Source organism: Scleropages formosus, chromosome 18 (assembly GCF_900964775.1).
Source record: "Scleropages formosus chromosome 18, fSclFor1.1, whole genome shotgun sequence".
Taxonomy (NCBI): Eukaryota; Metazoa; Chordata; class Actinopteri; order Osteoglossiformes; family Osteoglossidae; genus Scleropages; species Scleropages formosus.
The window spans coordinates 18,315,789-18,330,805 of NC_041823.1; the positions used below are offsets into that span (position 1 = coordinate 18,315,789).

The 15,017-nt window shown below is 43.9% G+C and overlaps 2 protein-coding genes across 8 annotated transcripts; one reads left to right on the forward strand and one right to left on the reverse strand.

The window, feature by feature from the left end:
* The first annotated feature begins 120 nt into the window (after positions 1-120).
* LOC108925903 (Fc receptor-like protein 3) lies at positions 121-8,127 on the forward strand. Of its 7 annotated transcripts, none has more exons than XM_018738260.2 (10): positions 121-187; positions 1,711-1,880; positions 2,615-2,754; positions 2,853-2,882; positions 4,154-4,441; positions 4,559-4,843; positions 5,008-5,304; positions 5,655-5,954; positions 6,136-6,228; positions 6,346-8,127. In XM_018738260.2, the coding sequence occupies exons 3-10, from the start codon at positions 2,694-2,696 to the stop codon at positions 6,438-6,440; spliced, it is 1,449 nt and encodes a 482-aa protein (XP_018593776.2). In that variant the 5' UTR covers positions 121-187; positions 1,711-1,880; positions 2,615-2,693; the 3' UTR covers positions 6,441-8,127. The 7 variants fall into 7 exon arrangements, with proteins under 7 accessions (XP_018593776.2, XP_018593766.2, XP_018593808.2 ...); XM_018738250.2 differs by lacking the exon at positions 121-187 and adding an exon at positions 197-415; XM_018738292.2 differs by lacking the exon at positions 121-187 and adding an exon at positions 197-415 and having other exon boundaries at positions 5,008-5,244.
* A 3,947-nt stretch (positions 8,128-12,074) lies between these two features.
* uts2r3 (urotensin-2 receptor 3) lies at positions 12,075-13,226 on the reverse strand. The gene has a single exon (XM_018735429.2). It carries the CDS (start codon positions 13,224-13,226, stop codon positions 12,075-12,077), a length of 1,152 nt encoding a protein of 383 aa, XP_018590945.1.
* Between the last annotated feature and the right edge of the window lie 1,791 nt (positions 13,227-15,017).

The window sequence follows — 15,017 nt, forward strand, 5'->3', positions numbered from 1 at the left end:
TTTAAAAAAAAAAAAAAAAAAAAAAGTGTGTTGACATTACTTTTTCATCTCCTAAATTGGGTACACTGGCTCGGCCTCGACTCAAACACGTGCCGCTGCGCGTGGGTCTCCATGGTTTCCCGCGCTCCTCGGGGGCGGTCGGAGCGAGCAGCAGGGCGCGTGTACTCGGCGCGCGCTCTCACGATTGGTACGCGGCTTCTTCACCTCGGCAAGTTACCACACTGAAATACCACCAACCTTAAAACTGTAACTACATGATGATGTTTCGGATTAAACATTGTTCAGTAATTCGTGGGTAGAAATTCACTTGAGCAAACGCGTAAAGTTCTTCAATAAGTTCCACATGATCATCATGCACGTGACGACATGATTAAGTTCGTTACTCGTCATCGTGTTACTTCTGCGTGGAAGTTCGGTAAGAACTTTTTTTACGAACGATGTGTGTGGTTTTAATAGCTCTTTCCTCCTACATTTTCAACGAATAAATAATATTGCCGGGTTAATCATGTTAATAATAATGTTACCAAACCGAGGTGCCGTTACTTGCAGCACTTGACGACGACCCACCTCAAGTAGTGCGACTGCAAATTACCGTAAGGCTCAGAATAAGTTGAAATAAAGATAAATACAATCACCATGGCCACCGTTTTGTCCTTTTAGACAACAATAAACTAAAAGGCTGCAATAAGCGCTGCTGCCTCTGCACCAAAAGGTTGCTGGTTCGATTCCCCCCACGCAGAATTACCCCGCAACATGATATTTACCTTAATTGCTCCAAAAACACACTCAGCTGTATCAGTGCGTAAGTAGTTGTTAATCGCTGTGGGGGGAGAAAAGCGTGAGCTAGTTGAGTGAAGTAAATGTAAGGAGTGTAGAAGGATGTTCGCCTCCTCCTGTGATTATATAAATACAGTATATTATAGGTGTAACCAGTAACTTACTGTCACTGTGTCAGCGACTTTCCCGGGATCTGGGGAAGGAACTGCAGTCAGTCAGAAAAAGACACAAACCTCCTTTAAACTTTACACCTTGTATCAGGCTACGGGGAAATATACTGAGTTAAGATGTACTTTTTTAAGATCCCTTAATTCATTGCAAGTGGCCGGTGTCCCCGCAGTTACAGTGTACAGTACTGGAGTTCCTCAAATTTACCCGGTAAAAGACTGTAAAAGAAGTCCCGAGACTATTCATAATTCAGCATTTATTTTGGCCATGTCCCGTGGTAAAAACGTTTTGGGTTGAACTGCAAACTTCTATAAAAAAGAGGCCATTAGCGATAATGGCTAGAAAGAAATGGATAGAATAATCCCACTGAAAATAATATAAAAACATCCATTGTAACTGATTCAGTTATTGTTAATTGTATTAGGATTTTATTACATGCAAAGTAAAATGTTCCGTGAGGGGTCTTACGTTTGAACTTTTTAAAATAGACGTAGTAAAGGGCCTTTTTTATAAACTCTTTCGAAATGTTAAATCATCATGTTTACATTTCGATTATATCATGAGTGATGATCATCATGAAAGCGATGCGGACGTGAACTTTACTTTCTTTAATCTTTTCCATAATGTATATTTATACTGTATACTGTTATATGTAGGTCTGACGATGTTTTTGGCTATGTTAGGTGTGCTCTATTAGTATTGTAAACATTTCTATTTGTATTGTATTTTGTGCCGTTTGCATAAAAAAAAAAAATCTTCCTTCAGAAGTACGTTACTCTATAGCGCCACCTGCCGAAGCCATTGTGAATAACAGCCCTCCCAGCGACGGACCCCAGTCGCTCTGTCTGGAACTGTGTCCTTCAGCTGAGGATGACTTCGCCCCACGGACATTTGAGTTTCAGAGAAATGTCTGCAAAAAGTCGGTGCTTCTCTTTGTAAGTGATACAAAATAATGTTATGAACCGTGTTCTGTGACTGAATCTACAGACCACACTGCAATGAAGTATGATCACTGACAGTAGTGCAGGGAAATAATAATATCCCAATTTAGTGCCCCAAGATAACCCTGCGGTGCAAAGCAAAGTAACATTTCAGGTAAGATATTATGAAGTTAAAAAAATAATAACATTATTCCAGATGTGGGGGGTGCGGTGGCACAGTGGGTTGGACTGGGTCCTGCTCTCCAGTGGGTCTGGGGTTCGAGTCCCGCTTGGGGTGCCTTGCGACGGACTGGCGTCCCGTCCTGGGTGTGTTCCCTTCCCCCTCCTGCCTTACGCCCTGTGTTGCCGGGTAGGCTCCGGTTTCCCGCGACCCCGTATGGGACAAGCGGTTCTGAAAGTGTGTGTGTGTGTGTGTGTGTGTGTGTGTGTGTGTGTTCCAGATGTAGAATGCTGGAGAAATTACCGGAAAATGTGTCATCAGCAGCAGGCTGTCTGTAAAACATATTAGACAGTGCAGTGTTTTACCATCAATGTGCCACTTATTGAAATATGCAACTGTCACTGGCCTGGGTTGTATATATGTGTTTAGCCACTGATCTTGCAATGGATTTCTGAAAGCCATGCTTTAAACTTGCAAGGCATGGCAATACATAAGAGTTCAACTATGAAATGTGGTAGGGAACGGTCTGATGTGTCAGTCTGACCTGCTGTGTGTTGATTATTTTCAGAGTGGTCAGATGAGTACTGAAAAAAATCTGTTTTACGTGTAAGCTGGAAAGTTAATGAAACACCAAAATTTGCAACATAATGGTGACATTGAAATACTTGCGGGACAGAATAGCAGCATCTTTGCTGGTTGCAATGATTTGTAAGTACTTTAAAGATTTGAATAAGTAATTAGGTAAATTATTAATACTTATATATGAATTGTAATTCTTGTTAAATCCGTTCTTTTTCCTTTTTCAGTGCACAGTAAACTAATCAGCCTGCTTCAAGGTGAGAGGTTTGTTAAAACTGGACATACATTTACATTTATATTTATTTTGTTGGCAGATGCTTTTCTCCAAAGCAATGTACATCTCACAGAAAATGCAGTGTGTGCATTACATTAGCAGGAAGAGAGACTTAGATGCAGACGTGTGATTCTTAAGTGCAGTTAATTTGTTTCTTTCCACTATATGAACCAACGTGCATCACACGAGTAGCTGCATGAAACTATCAGAATATCCATGATTCCTGATGACCTTCCTAGTAATTTTTTTTTTCCTTTTTGGAGATACATATAGACATTTACGTTACATTGCAGGAGTAGGTGTGTAAAGGTTTATCCGGGCATGATCTTAAAGTTGTAGCGCATGAACATTTACACCTTACATGAACTTAAGAGATCATGAGCGAAGTGAATCCGGAAAAGTTGAGTTTTAAAACCCTTGTTAAATGTGGACAGAGAAAATCAGCAGTTTCAAGTGAGAGGGGGAGATCGTTCCACTGCAACGGACAAATAGTTTTCCATCTTTGATACAGTACTTATCATCACTTAGAATTAAAGGGTTGCATGAATTTTGTTAAAAGATAGCAACACTGAGAAAATGTATCGGCTAGCAAGTGGACACTTGTCCAGGTCAACACAGAGGCATTATATTATTTAAACAAATGTTATGGTGGCCTTATCTGGCAGAGTTTTAAACTATGCCTCATGACCCCCTTCTTTACCATTGGCTTCATCAATATTATTGATACCTGGTGATGGCAGGTGGTGTGGTGATTAGGTCTGCCTTCTTACATTCTGAAGGTCCCTGGATTACAGTCCTTGGTACTGTAGTCCCCTTGAGAAAGTTCTTACTCTTAACTGATACAGTAAGAATATCCTGATGTAAAAATGGGTTACTTATTATAAAGCTGATATATCAAACATTGAATATAATGGGCAAAGGTGTCAGCTAAATAAAGGTTAATAATATTAAAAACAGCTATTATCTGTTCACAATGGACAAATGAAGTAGCATTTGTAATTGATAAAATGCTGGTAAATGGCTGTACAATAGGAATTTTGTTTAGAAGATATCTAGGTGAACAGTGCAAAAAAACATGTCAGTAGGTGACATTTGTGTGTCTTTGGAAAATGTAATGGGAAGGGTGAAAGTGTGAAATGTCTTATGCTCGACAAAAATTCGAAAACAAATTTACTCTTGCTTCGCAGCATATTGATAAGAGGCAGAGAGAGTGAAGAAATGTCCTTTTTGTTTTTGTATTCCATCCTTCCACAGCAGAACTAATCTCCAAAGTAACTTTGATGGCTCATCCTACAAATGTGCTGCTGGAGGAGGATGCTCTGAACCTCACTTGTTTGGCTGCAGTGAGTGGAAACCACATTCCGCAGCTGAACTACAGCATCCTGAAGGACGATCACATTGCGGCAAGTGCCACACAGTCCCAGGCCTGCAGCCTTCTGATAGCTAATGTCGCCAAGGCTGACGCTGGACTATACAGATGCTCAGTGTCTGAACCCACTGGTCTCCTTATGCAAAGTGAGATTGTGGCAGTCACTGTGGAAGGTGAGCTCAGATCACACACCACAACTATGTCACCATCACTATGGAGCCTGATACATAAGACACTATGTATGCAGTAGCTCATTCCTATCCTGCATGAATTCTTGTCTCTTTGTCCAGATTTGTTCCAGGAAGTGGTCCTGATGCTGATGTACAGACAGGCATTAGTCATGGAAAAAGAACCTCAGACGCTCACTTGTGTGGTCACTGTCAACCCCCTGAGGAAGGATAAATCCGACGTGACGTACACATTTCTGAAGCAGCAGCAGCCCATAGTAGAGGGAAGTCGCTCTCCTGTTTTTCGTATAGTCAGCACTGAGAGAAGCGATGCTGGTCAATACACCTGCGCTGCGCAGTTTGGGAGTGTCGTCAGATACAGTCGAGAGGTCACTCTTCGGTTATATGGTGAGAGAAATAAAGACGTCTTGTAAGTCTTGTTGAATTTGGGTAATTCAAACTGTCCATCCCTGTATTGCCAGACTAAGACCAAGTGTCAAAACCGCTCGGGGGTTTATTTCAGTTCAGAGAGCCACAACCTCAGTGCAATCCTGACTTTTCTCTCTTGATAGACAATGTTCCGAAAGCCTCGCTGACCGTGGAGCCTCCTGGAGGTGCAGTATATACAGGAGACACAATTGTCCTCAAGTGTGAGCTGGATCAGTTTGTTGGCTGGAGATACTACTGGTACAAGGACAGAAAAGATACGTACCCTGTGCACCAGAATTGGGGGAGCAGAGGGGATGGGGCCTCATACAGAGTGTGGCGTGCAGCTCCCACACACACTGGCCTGTACTGGTGCAGAGCAGGTAGAGGCACTCCAGTCTTCTACACTGAGTACAGCGACATGCTCTTCATTAATATCACTGGTGTGTTACATTCCATTTGCGGGATCTTATGCTTTACTGCTCAAATCTGATAGTTCAGCTTGTGTCACTAATTGTAATCTCTAACCTTGGACAAGATTTAATTGAATTTGCCATAACAAGTTATCTTAAACAATTCACTGTAATTGTAGATATGCAAGTAGAGACTTCAACTGAGAAAAACTTAAGTTAGCCTTAAGGAAGCAGGTGGACTGTTTTCCAGCAACTTTTAATGGCTTGTGTTTAGCACAGGGTCCTTTCGGTGTGAATGACCTGAAATTAGTTTGTTTCTAAGGTCAGATGCTCTTCATTCCTTCCTTCAGCATGTTTTCCTCTGGATTTTGTCTCTTCAGATCTGTTCGCTAGCGTCACTCTGACCGCTTCTTCTGGAACGGTGGTGAAAGAGGGACGGGCTTTGAATCTGACCTGTGAGGTTCAGCTGAGCGTAAGCCAGAAAGACGTGCCGCAGGATATGAGAACAGCTGGAATGTTATTCACTTTTCTGAAAGATGGCGGGGTTGTGGCCAGATCCTATGGCTGGAGCACGTACAGTATATCCAGAATGCTCAGCACCAATGCTGGGGTATATGTGTGTATTGCCAGCTCAGGAAGTGCCAGCAAACACAGCCAGGAGATTGTCATTTCATTAGACAGTGAGTACCTCTGCCGCTTGTACCGGACAGCAATGTCGTGGCTTTTTCGCAGTTAAATTTATATAATGTTTGCCTGTAATTTACATATTGCGTGGAGTCGTTAAGTAATTGTGCCTTGTAATAACTGGTGACACGGTGAAGAAGAATGATATTTCACGTCCTTTGTCCCCTCTCTCCTAAGACTCCACAGTGATGCTGGCTGCAGGTGTTGGCACGGTCCTCACTGTGCTAGTTGCACCATTTGCTTTTTTAGTGAAAAGCCTGTGGTCCAGAGGTGAGCCATGCTGTTCAAATAACATTCTCCTGTGACAACCATTAGACCAGATGATTGTTGGGGAAACTTTTGCAGACCACAAGCCAACTGTTCTACTCTTCTGCCTTGATCACACAGTCATGCAACACCGTGCCACCAGGCAGGAATCTGAGCAAACTTCAGGACACGGGTCTGGACGTATGAACGAAAAGCTGCGTTGTGAAGCTCTGTAGATATTTGCTCAAGCTGTTTTAAGTGTTTCGTTGCAAGGGACCTAGTTATGCGATGGATGTGATCTAAAGATAAAAGTTGTTTTTACCAGGATTGTAGTGACTTACTCTCACCACAAGATGGGGTGTTACAAAGGATTTTGATCTTGGCAATTATAAATTGGTTATGCCAGAACTGGCCCTGACAAATTTAAATTTCTGTTTAAAATAAGAGAAAAAAAAGAAACCACACCCCCTTTTCAGTTTTCTTCAACCTGGGCTATTTTGCAACTCAGTAACTTCACTCCATGTCGTCTCAGCTGTGTGTTCTGCTAAATCTCAGTAAGTGGTGACTGTACTTGCGTAACATCTCAGGAAAGACATAGACGCATCATTAGTGAAGAAATTCTTGATCTGAGTGGTCAGCATTATGTATGTAAGAATTATTATTATTATTATTATCATCATTGGAATGTTTAACATTTTTATTTCTTGTGAGCTGGTGGGTGATCGAACCCATGGCAATAGCTGGAAGATAGATAGTTCTCAAGGACCCACCCTTGCCCATCATCAGAGAATAATGATGGATGGCTGCACATAATCAGTTTTGATGAGGTGGGAATAAAGGCAGGAAGGAAGGCTTTCAATTCTGGTTTGATTGTTGCCTTTTGTCTGGAAGGGCCCATCTTGGATGTTTAGAATAAAACCAATTTTTGGTTGATAAGTCCTGCCTTGTGGCTGTCCCAGCTGGGATTTTACAATAATAGTTTTTATTTTAAAATTAATTTTTATTAGTTCTCATTTACTAAAATTAGTTAGCGAACTATTAGTTGTAGTTAACCAATCCCATCTGTTCAAATAATACCCTTGAGCAAGGGATCTACCCTGCGTTGCTACAGCAAACATTTGCCAGCTGTGTAAATGGGTAAATCACAGTAAATAACAGTCAGTTCAGAGTGCTAAGTGATATCTTTCAGTTGTGATGCTAGACTAATATTAACATTGACGGTTGCGATTAATTAACACTGGGAATGCGATAGGACATTGTTTATCCACACTGCCTTATGCTGAGCATTGTTAGGTTGTGTAGCAGTAACCATGGCATCGCTGCACTGATGGTAGCAGGACACACAAGCAGGTAAACTTGTAAGTGAAAGTTAGGATGAACCTGTGAGCAAGGTGGTTACCCTGAACTGTGAACGGTGAAAATACCCTTCTGTATTAGTCACTGTGGATAAAAATGTCTCAAGTATTTTTAGATTTAATTTGATTTGAATTTAATTTTCAGTCTAGTTTTACCCTTAGCAAAAATGTGCTTAGTTTCTTATGCACACATTCCCACACGACCCGTTTGAGAGATATTACACTGAATATTTTACATGTACCTCTTGTGTTGTCAGACGCAGAATAAATGTATGGTTTCCAGTTCTTTTGTGTACTGAGTAGAGCAGCATAGGAGCACCAAGCACAAGCTGGAGAGGTGGCTGACGGACTGACAAGTCATATTTATAATTCTCCAAGTAAAGTCCTGTGTGCGAACCGCATGGTCCGTGTAGATTTATTTAACCTCCGGCCTTGATGGCATGCAAACCTGGGCTTTGCCTGATGTCGGCGGCTCACGCTGAAGTGTGAAGACGGGAGGTGCCCAGGAGAAGGTTCTCCAAGGAAGGCGTGGTCTTCATTTGACAAAGACGCTGTCTGTTGGGATGGACCAGTGAACTTTTACTATGCTGTCACTCATCCAGTACTGTGAAGTGATTTTAGGTTGTAACCAGAACTGCGAAAATGAGCAGAAATATCAGCGATCTGGGGGGTGCGGTGGCACAGCGGGTTTGGCCGGTGTCTGCTCTCTGGTGGTTCTAGGGTTCGAGTCCCGCTCGGGGTGCCTTTTGATGGACTGGTGTCCCGCCCTGGGTGTGTCCGCTCCCCTTCCAGCCTTACACCCTGTGTTGCCGGGTTAGGCTCCGGTTCTCCGTGACCCCACTCGGGACCCGTGGTTTCAGACGGTGTGTATGTGTGCGTCAGTGATCTTGCTGTATCGCTGTCAAACAGAATAGTTTCAAAGTAAAACTTTGTGTAAGCATCGCAGATCAGTGTTTGTCAACACAAAGTTTTGTGTAATTTTTTAATAGCTGTGTGCGCTGGAGGGATATTGCAGATCCAGATAATGTCTGAACGACTGAAATTTGAACAAAGGTTTTTTTTTTTTTGGTGCTGTATGGCACTTACTGTTCTCAAAGGGACCGTCCACAAAGACGAGCAGGACGGAGGTGGGCAGTCAGGCGCATAGTGAGAGGGGCAAAAAGGGAAAACAGATGGGCAGATTGCAGTGCAGAGGGGAACTGAAGAGTGTAAGGATCTTTTTTTGTGTGGCTCTGAGAGAAAGAGTCTCTCTCATATTCCCCCAGCATGTGCTTGGCCCGACCGACGGCCCAGTCTCGTCTGCCCAGCAGGGGACTTTCCTGCACAGGCTGCCCAGGGGAGGGGCACCTGCCTTTGCCAGGGTGGGGGTGGACAGCGCGGGCCAGACTGGGAGCCGGGTGGGGGAGGAGGATGGATGCAGAGTGGAGAGCAGTTGATGAAGGATTTATGAAACACTCAGGTAAAACAAAATGAAACTTTGAACGTTTTTCCAGCACCTTCTCAAGAGATAAGTCTACCGTTGAACAAAAAAATTGTCCCTTGTGCTCTTATTGGAATGAAAGAAGTGAGGACATGAAGTTTAAAATGGTTCCGAATAAGCTGCTTTTCAGTTATTTTTCACACAGCTAAATTAAATAAACGCGTTTTACTATAGGGGGGTGTGGTGGTGCAGCGGGTTGGACCGGGTCCTGCTCTATGGTGGGTCTGGGGTTTGAGTCCCGCTTGGGGTGCCTTGCGACAGACTGGCATCCCGTCCCAGGTGTGTCCCCTCCCCCTCCGGCCTTACGCCCCGTGTTGCCAGGTTAGGCTCCGGCTCCCCGCGACCCCGAATGGGACAAGCGGTTCAGACAGTGTGTGGGTGTGTATTTCATTATAAATCAGTTTTGGTATGTTCAACTCATTTTAGGAGACACTGAAAAAGAACTGGGAACAAATTATTTAATATTTAATATTACATGTTATTCCATAACTACGGTTCACGTGACCTTGAGAAACGCTGTGGTTTGTTCAGTTGTGCTTCACCTGTTGGGTGAATGTGTGTATCGGAGTTGTAGATACTGAGGGTTTCAATATTTAAAGTCATTCTTCACATGTTCTTCGTTCAGTATGTTGAAAATGCAGAACACACTAACATACCTTGTCCTAATTGTCTGGAACTGATTGTAAATTCTCGTTCTAAAACTTTCTACTGAAAGTACTGCAAGCTTCTGATATATCATAAATGTTAAATGTCAAGTTTTGTCCTCAGCTCTTGTTTAGTTTCGTCAGCTAAGATGACATTGGCGCATACCTGTGTGCCAGGTAATTATTCCTGGGACAAGGACTGTTATTGTTTAAACCGTTACCCTCACTGGAAAAATGAAAAGGAAAAAATGCCCTTTGATGAGCAAAAGGAGAGTTGAAAGGAAAAGAATACTCATCTAAAATTCTAGAAGGGCAACCAATTTTCAGTAAGGCTTATCAAAACAACGTTTCATTCAGTTTACATTTTTTATTGCTTCTTCGTAATGAGTGGTCAAGTAACTCATTTAAATTTGTACTTTACAATCAATATTTTTATCTAGCTTTTTAGATGGGCTTATCACTTTTGTACGGAATACGTTTAATAGCGGACATTGTTTGTAGGGTGATTTGTTGGTTCAATGCCTGGTCTTCAGATTCGTTCAAATCAGAATCTTGTGATTGTGAAGAAATTTAGTAAGCAGCAACCAAGTTAGATAAATGTCAGTTTATGGAAAATATAAAGGTAAGCAGTGGGTAAACGTGCAAACCTGTAGTTTAACCCCTATAATTTAATAAAGGGGACTGGTATCCAACTGTGATATGTTCATTTAAAATATGTTTAAATCAGCAAACCACAATTATTACAGAAGCATATGCGATATTGACACTTGTACATGGAATTCAAAAGTCATTCAGCCCTGACTCTTTGGTTATTTGCTCATTAATAATAATACACATTTTCAATGAATCCTTTAACAAGTATTGGGTCTATTTCCTCATGTCTTTGTGTATTAAAGTATCATTTAATCTTGTAGTTGGACCTGTTAACTTGGCAACCCTTTATTGCGCATTCAGTGTTAATGTCTCCAGTTTCTTGCTTGTGCCCTCAGCCACATTTCTGACCAAAGTGCTTTGCTTGTTCGTTCTCCACCCCACTTTAGTGTTCTGTCTTAAACAACAATATTTATTCATCTGCGTCAAAGAACAGCAGGTTCCCTGCTGAAGTACAGTAAAGCCATTCACACACAGACAGGCTGAGACAGCACTGGGTGGAAACACAGATACAAGCAGTCGTCGAGGCGCACATGAAATCATTGAGCTCTAGGCACGCATGCCTCTATGTGCAAGGATTTCCCCCCGGATAAAACTGAAAGCTTATGTTAGTAATAGACCTCTATTAATTACTATCTGCTGTTGTCTTAAAAGCTCAAACAGTCTTGTGTTTTTCTGCACCTCTGTATTTTTTGTCACAGCGATTCTGCTGCTTACGCTGCCCCGGCACTAAAATCCGAGAGAAACGGAGAACCCGTTGCATGGTGTATACTATAGTTTAAAGTGTGTATTTTTTATTTAAAGTTATATATTAAATGCTGTACATCAAACCTTGCAATGATTACCATGCAATATACACACACACTGCGCACACACACGTACAGTATGTAGTAGTGAAAGTACTTTCACTACTATTTAATTAAATATTTAAAATTGCTGTTTACTGATGGAGGTGCTGCATTCCCCTCCACAGGTCTCACATAAAAAGCTAAATACCTATAAAAGAAATTCCCCTAATGTGCAAGTATGGCAGCAACTAGAAGCTGCTGTCAGAGTTTCTGATGTCATCTTGCTCCATTGTGGGTTCCAGTGTGAAAAAGCATCAGTACTGAACTGGAATCATGCGTTGCTATGGAGATCTGCACAGTGATCGTGTAAAACACAGACAATATATGCACAACCCACACTTCATATTTGCTATACCTTACTCAGTATTTTCATATTCTTACTGGCATGCACATCAAAAGCACAAGCTGGCTGAGCACTTCAGATAAATCTGGAATTTTGACAGAAGCATTGACAGGATAATTTGATGGCTAGACACAGAGGAGTATAAAAGATGTAATTCGATACAGCTGAAGGCCAGAAATGGCATGGAGTTTACATGCAGAGTAATCATCTCTAGGAATTAAAAAAGTAGTGTTTTGCCCTGCTTTGTCTCTTGGTACAATATAAACCTGTCAAAAATGACAGAAACTGGAAAGCTGGCATTGTTCATTTTTAATAAGTATGTCTAAGATCCCAGTAAATTCTTATTAAAAGGGAAAGAATCAAAATAAAAATGAGGAAATAATTTGTTCTGAAGAACATGTAAATGCCTGTAAATGCTGAATCCTTTTCGTTGGCAACTCATTCTGGGACAAAGTACTGGAGTCTAACTGGTCCGAGACACTGGGTTACTGGGTAGATTCGCTGTCTGTGTGAGTCACATGGGTTTACAGTTGCCCTCCTTCGTGGGCATTAGTGGAGAGGGCTCTCCTTGTGGCACAGCTGGGCCCCTGTTGCCAGCATCTGCCGTGAGCGCCTGTGCTTTCCTGTCAATAGGGTGTAGAAGAAGGGATTCACGCATGAGTTCCCATAGGTGAGTCCTGTGAGGATCCTGTTCACTGTGACCTGAGTGCTGGTTGGGATGGACCTCAACGCCTCTGGGCGGTAAAGTGGCAGGAGCTGCCAGATCCAGAAGGGGAGGAAGCAGGCCCAGAAAGCAAGGACTATTCCCAGGATCAGTAGCAGAACCTTTGGCCGGGGTGCTCGAGGAGGATAGGCACTGGTGCTTGCCCAGGGAGGGTGGGTCTGGGACACCCAGTAGAGGCGACCCAGAGCCGTGTACAGTGCCCCAATGGCCAGGCCTGGCCCGAGGATACTGGTGCAGAAGAGCACGCTCATGTAGACTTTGGAGCTTTGCTCATCCCAGGCAGGCACACACAGCTTGCCCTCCTGGTTCTCACCATCCTCCAAATGGAGTGTGATCATCATGGGCAGGCTGAGTGCGAGGGCCATTCCCCAGGCCAGAATGACTCGAAGAAGGCCTGAAGATGGAGAGGAGGATGTGGCCAGTGGGTCTGCCACAGCCCTGTAGCGGTCCAGACTCATAGCGGTCAGGGTGAAGATGCTGGCATGCATCGTGAGGAGGTCCAAACTGAGCAGGAGTCGGCAGCCCAGTTCCCCGAATGCCCAGTCGGCTGCCAGGCTGTCGTACACGATGAAGGGGGTGGTGGACAGGTAGAGGAGGTCGGCTAAAGCAAGGCTCAAGACCTGAAGGTAGAGGGAGGAGGAAGAGGAAGACGAAGAGGAGGCAGAGGGTGAAGGCAGTGAGGAAGCTCTGGAGCAGGGAGAGGAGGTGGCTGGACAGAGTTGTCCTAAACAGAAGCAGCCTGTGTCCTGCCGTTGCCTTCCTCTCCTGCGTTGAAGAAGCAGGCCCATGGCGTAGAGGTTTCCTCCGATGCCCAGGAGGGACATGAGGGAGAGCAGGGAGCAGAAGAGGGCTGTGGAAGCCAGGCTTGGGGATGGGGAGAGGGACGGCGAGGAAGACGGGAGAGACAAATTTAGTAGCGGGAGCATGTGAGAAGGACCAGGGGAGGGGGAGTGAGAGATGCTGTTAGAGAGATCCATTTTTGATGGAATTAACGTTGAAAACGATCGTATGCTGCAGGAACGATTAATATGCTTTCGGGAAAACTCTACGAGTCAACGTGGACAAAGGGACAGAATGGCTGAGCGAGAGGATGACTTTGAAATCGAATGACTCAGTAATTGTTAAGGAGCCCAAGTTGGCAGTAGGTGGACTGCAAACACGTAGAGTGAAGGAAGGAAGGGTGGACAGAGAAGGAATGGGGGTTGGGTTGGGGTGGGAATGAAAGAATACAACAGACAGCATGGTCAGCAGAAATCCATCAATCTCATCATTTTAGCTCCACAAACTGCAAGTTTTTAACTCGACTCCCTGAACACTGGAAAAGGTACGCTGATCCTGGGTTAAACACTATGACAAAATTGCATTAGTAAGGACGCAGCATGGTAGATTGCCGTACAAAAACGAAACAGATGACGCAGTCCATCCCCAAACAAGGGCAGACTAGCGCTGTTTATTTCTTTAGTGATGTGGTCGGGCATTTGGCCACCAGCTTTGAGCTCTGAGTGACGGCTCCTCAGCAGGGAGTAAAACCCAGGAGAGGCCAAGGACACCATCGAGGCTGAACTGCCCTGGCAGAGATGTTTGAGTGAGTGTGTCTATGCAGGAGACTGCACGGTGGCACAGCGGGTAACATTGCTACCTCACGGTACCCGGACCCCAGTCTATGTGGAGTTTACATATTCTGGGTTTCTTCTCACAGTCCAAAGACATGCAGTTTGGGTGAACTGGTGATGCTAAAATTGCCCGTAGTGTCTTAGTGTGTGTGGCTGCCCTGCGATGGACTGGGGTCCTGTCCAGGATGTACCCCCATCCTTGTGCCCAGTGCACACGCACCACTGCGACACTGAGCAGGACAAGCGGTTAGTGAAAGTGGGGGTCTAGGCAATGACTTGGACCGGACGTGCAGTGCTCCTGGATTCCGTGTGTGTCATTTGTGCACCAGGCTGCGTTCGCACTTGGTACGGATGGGATGTGAGGGGCCAAACACCATACTGTCACCAAATTGCCAGCACCACAGAACATTTTCCACACCAGCTTGTGAAATTCGTAGCCTCTGCTCCTTCACAGGGGCTACCAGGCAAAAACTGGGATCACGTTCAATCGGTCATCGTGGTCGTGGTCGGATTATGGCGTTCACAGTCCCCGCTCTAACCAGGAGCAGCCAGCGTTCCATCTCGGACCGTGTTTCCTAATGCCTTGTTTTCATCCCCCCCCCCTCTAAAGTTTCATTCAAAATCCAGATGTTTCTCACTTTTTGCCCGTCTGTCTCAGACTCTTTTCAATAACTTTAAGGCTCTAACTTCATATGAGTCCACATCAAAGTGAGGAGACCAGGCAACTGGAGAGAAGAGTGCAGATGACATGTGGTGACCTCCAGCACTGGGGTTAAGAGCTACTGTCGAGCTGTAGTGCAAGCTGAACCCATTCCTGTGGAGCCCGAATTCCCCCGCTTGTATTCCTCTCCCCGAATAACAGTTCGGAAATTCAATAGGAGGCATTTAAACAGCACATTGTTGGGGAGTCTGATCATCTCATACCTCCCCTAAACACATATCTTTCCAGATGACAACTGTAATATGACTTACTGTTCATAGCTGATCTTTCTTAGCTGTACTTATTTGACAAAATGCTACATATTTTCCATTGTAAAATGTGCCATTTGACTTATTAAAAAGTCATATACCCTGGGGAATTGGAATACAAAATGTATGTAAAGAAATTTACTGAAATGTTCATATTAGTAGGGACTTAGTAAGAATTGCAGAATC

Coding starts and splice junctions, on each gene's coding strand:
- uts2r3 (XM_018735429.2), bottom strand. CDS start 13,226: ATGGATCTCTCTAACAGCATCTCTCACTCCCCCTCCCCTGGTCCTTCT.
- LOC108925903 (XM_018738260.2), top strand. CDS start 2,694: ATGGTGACATTGAAATACTTGCGGGACAGAATAGCAGCATCTTTGCTG. Junction 2,755..2,852: donor TTTGCTGGTTGCAATGATTT/GTAAGTACTTTA, acceptor TTCCTTTTTCAG/TGCACAGTAAACTAATCAGC. Junction 2,883..4,153: donor ACTAATCAGCCTGCTTCAAG/GTGAGAGGTTTG, acceptor ATCCTTCCACAG/CAGAACTAATCTCCAAAGTA.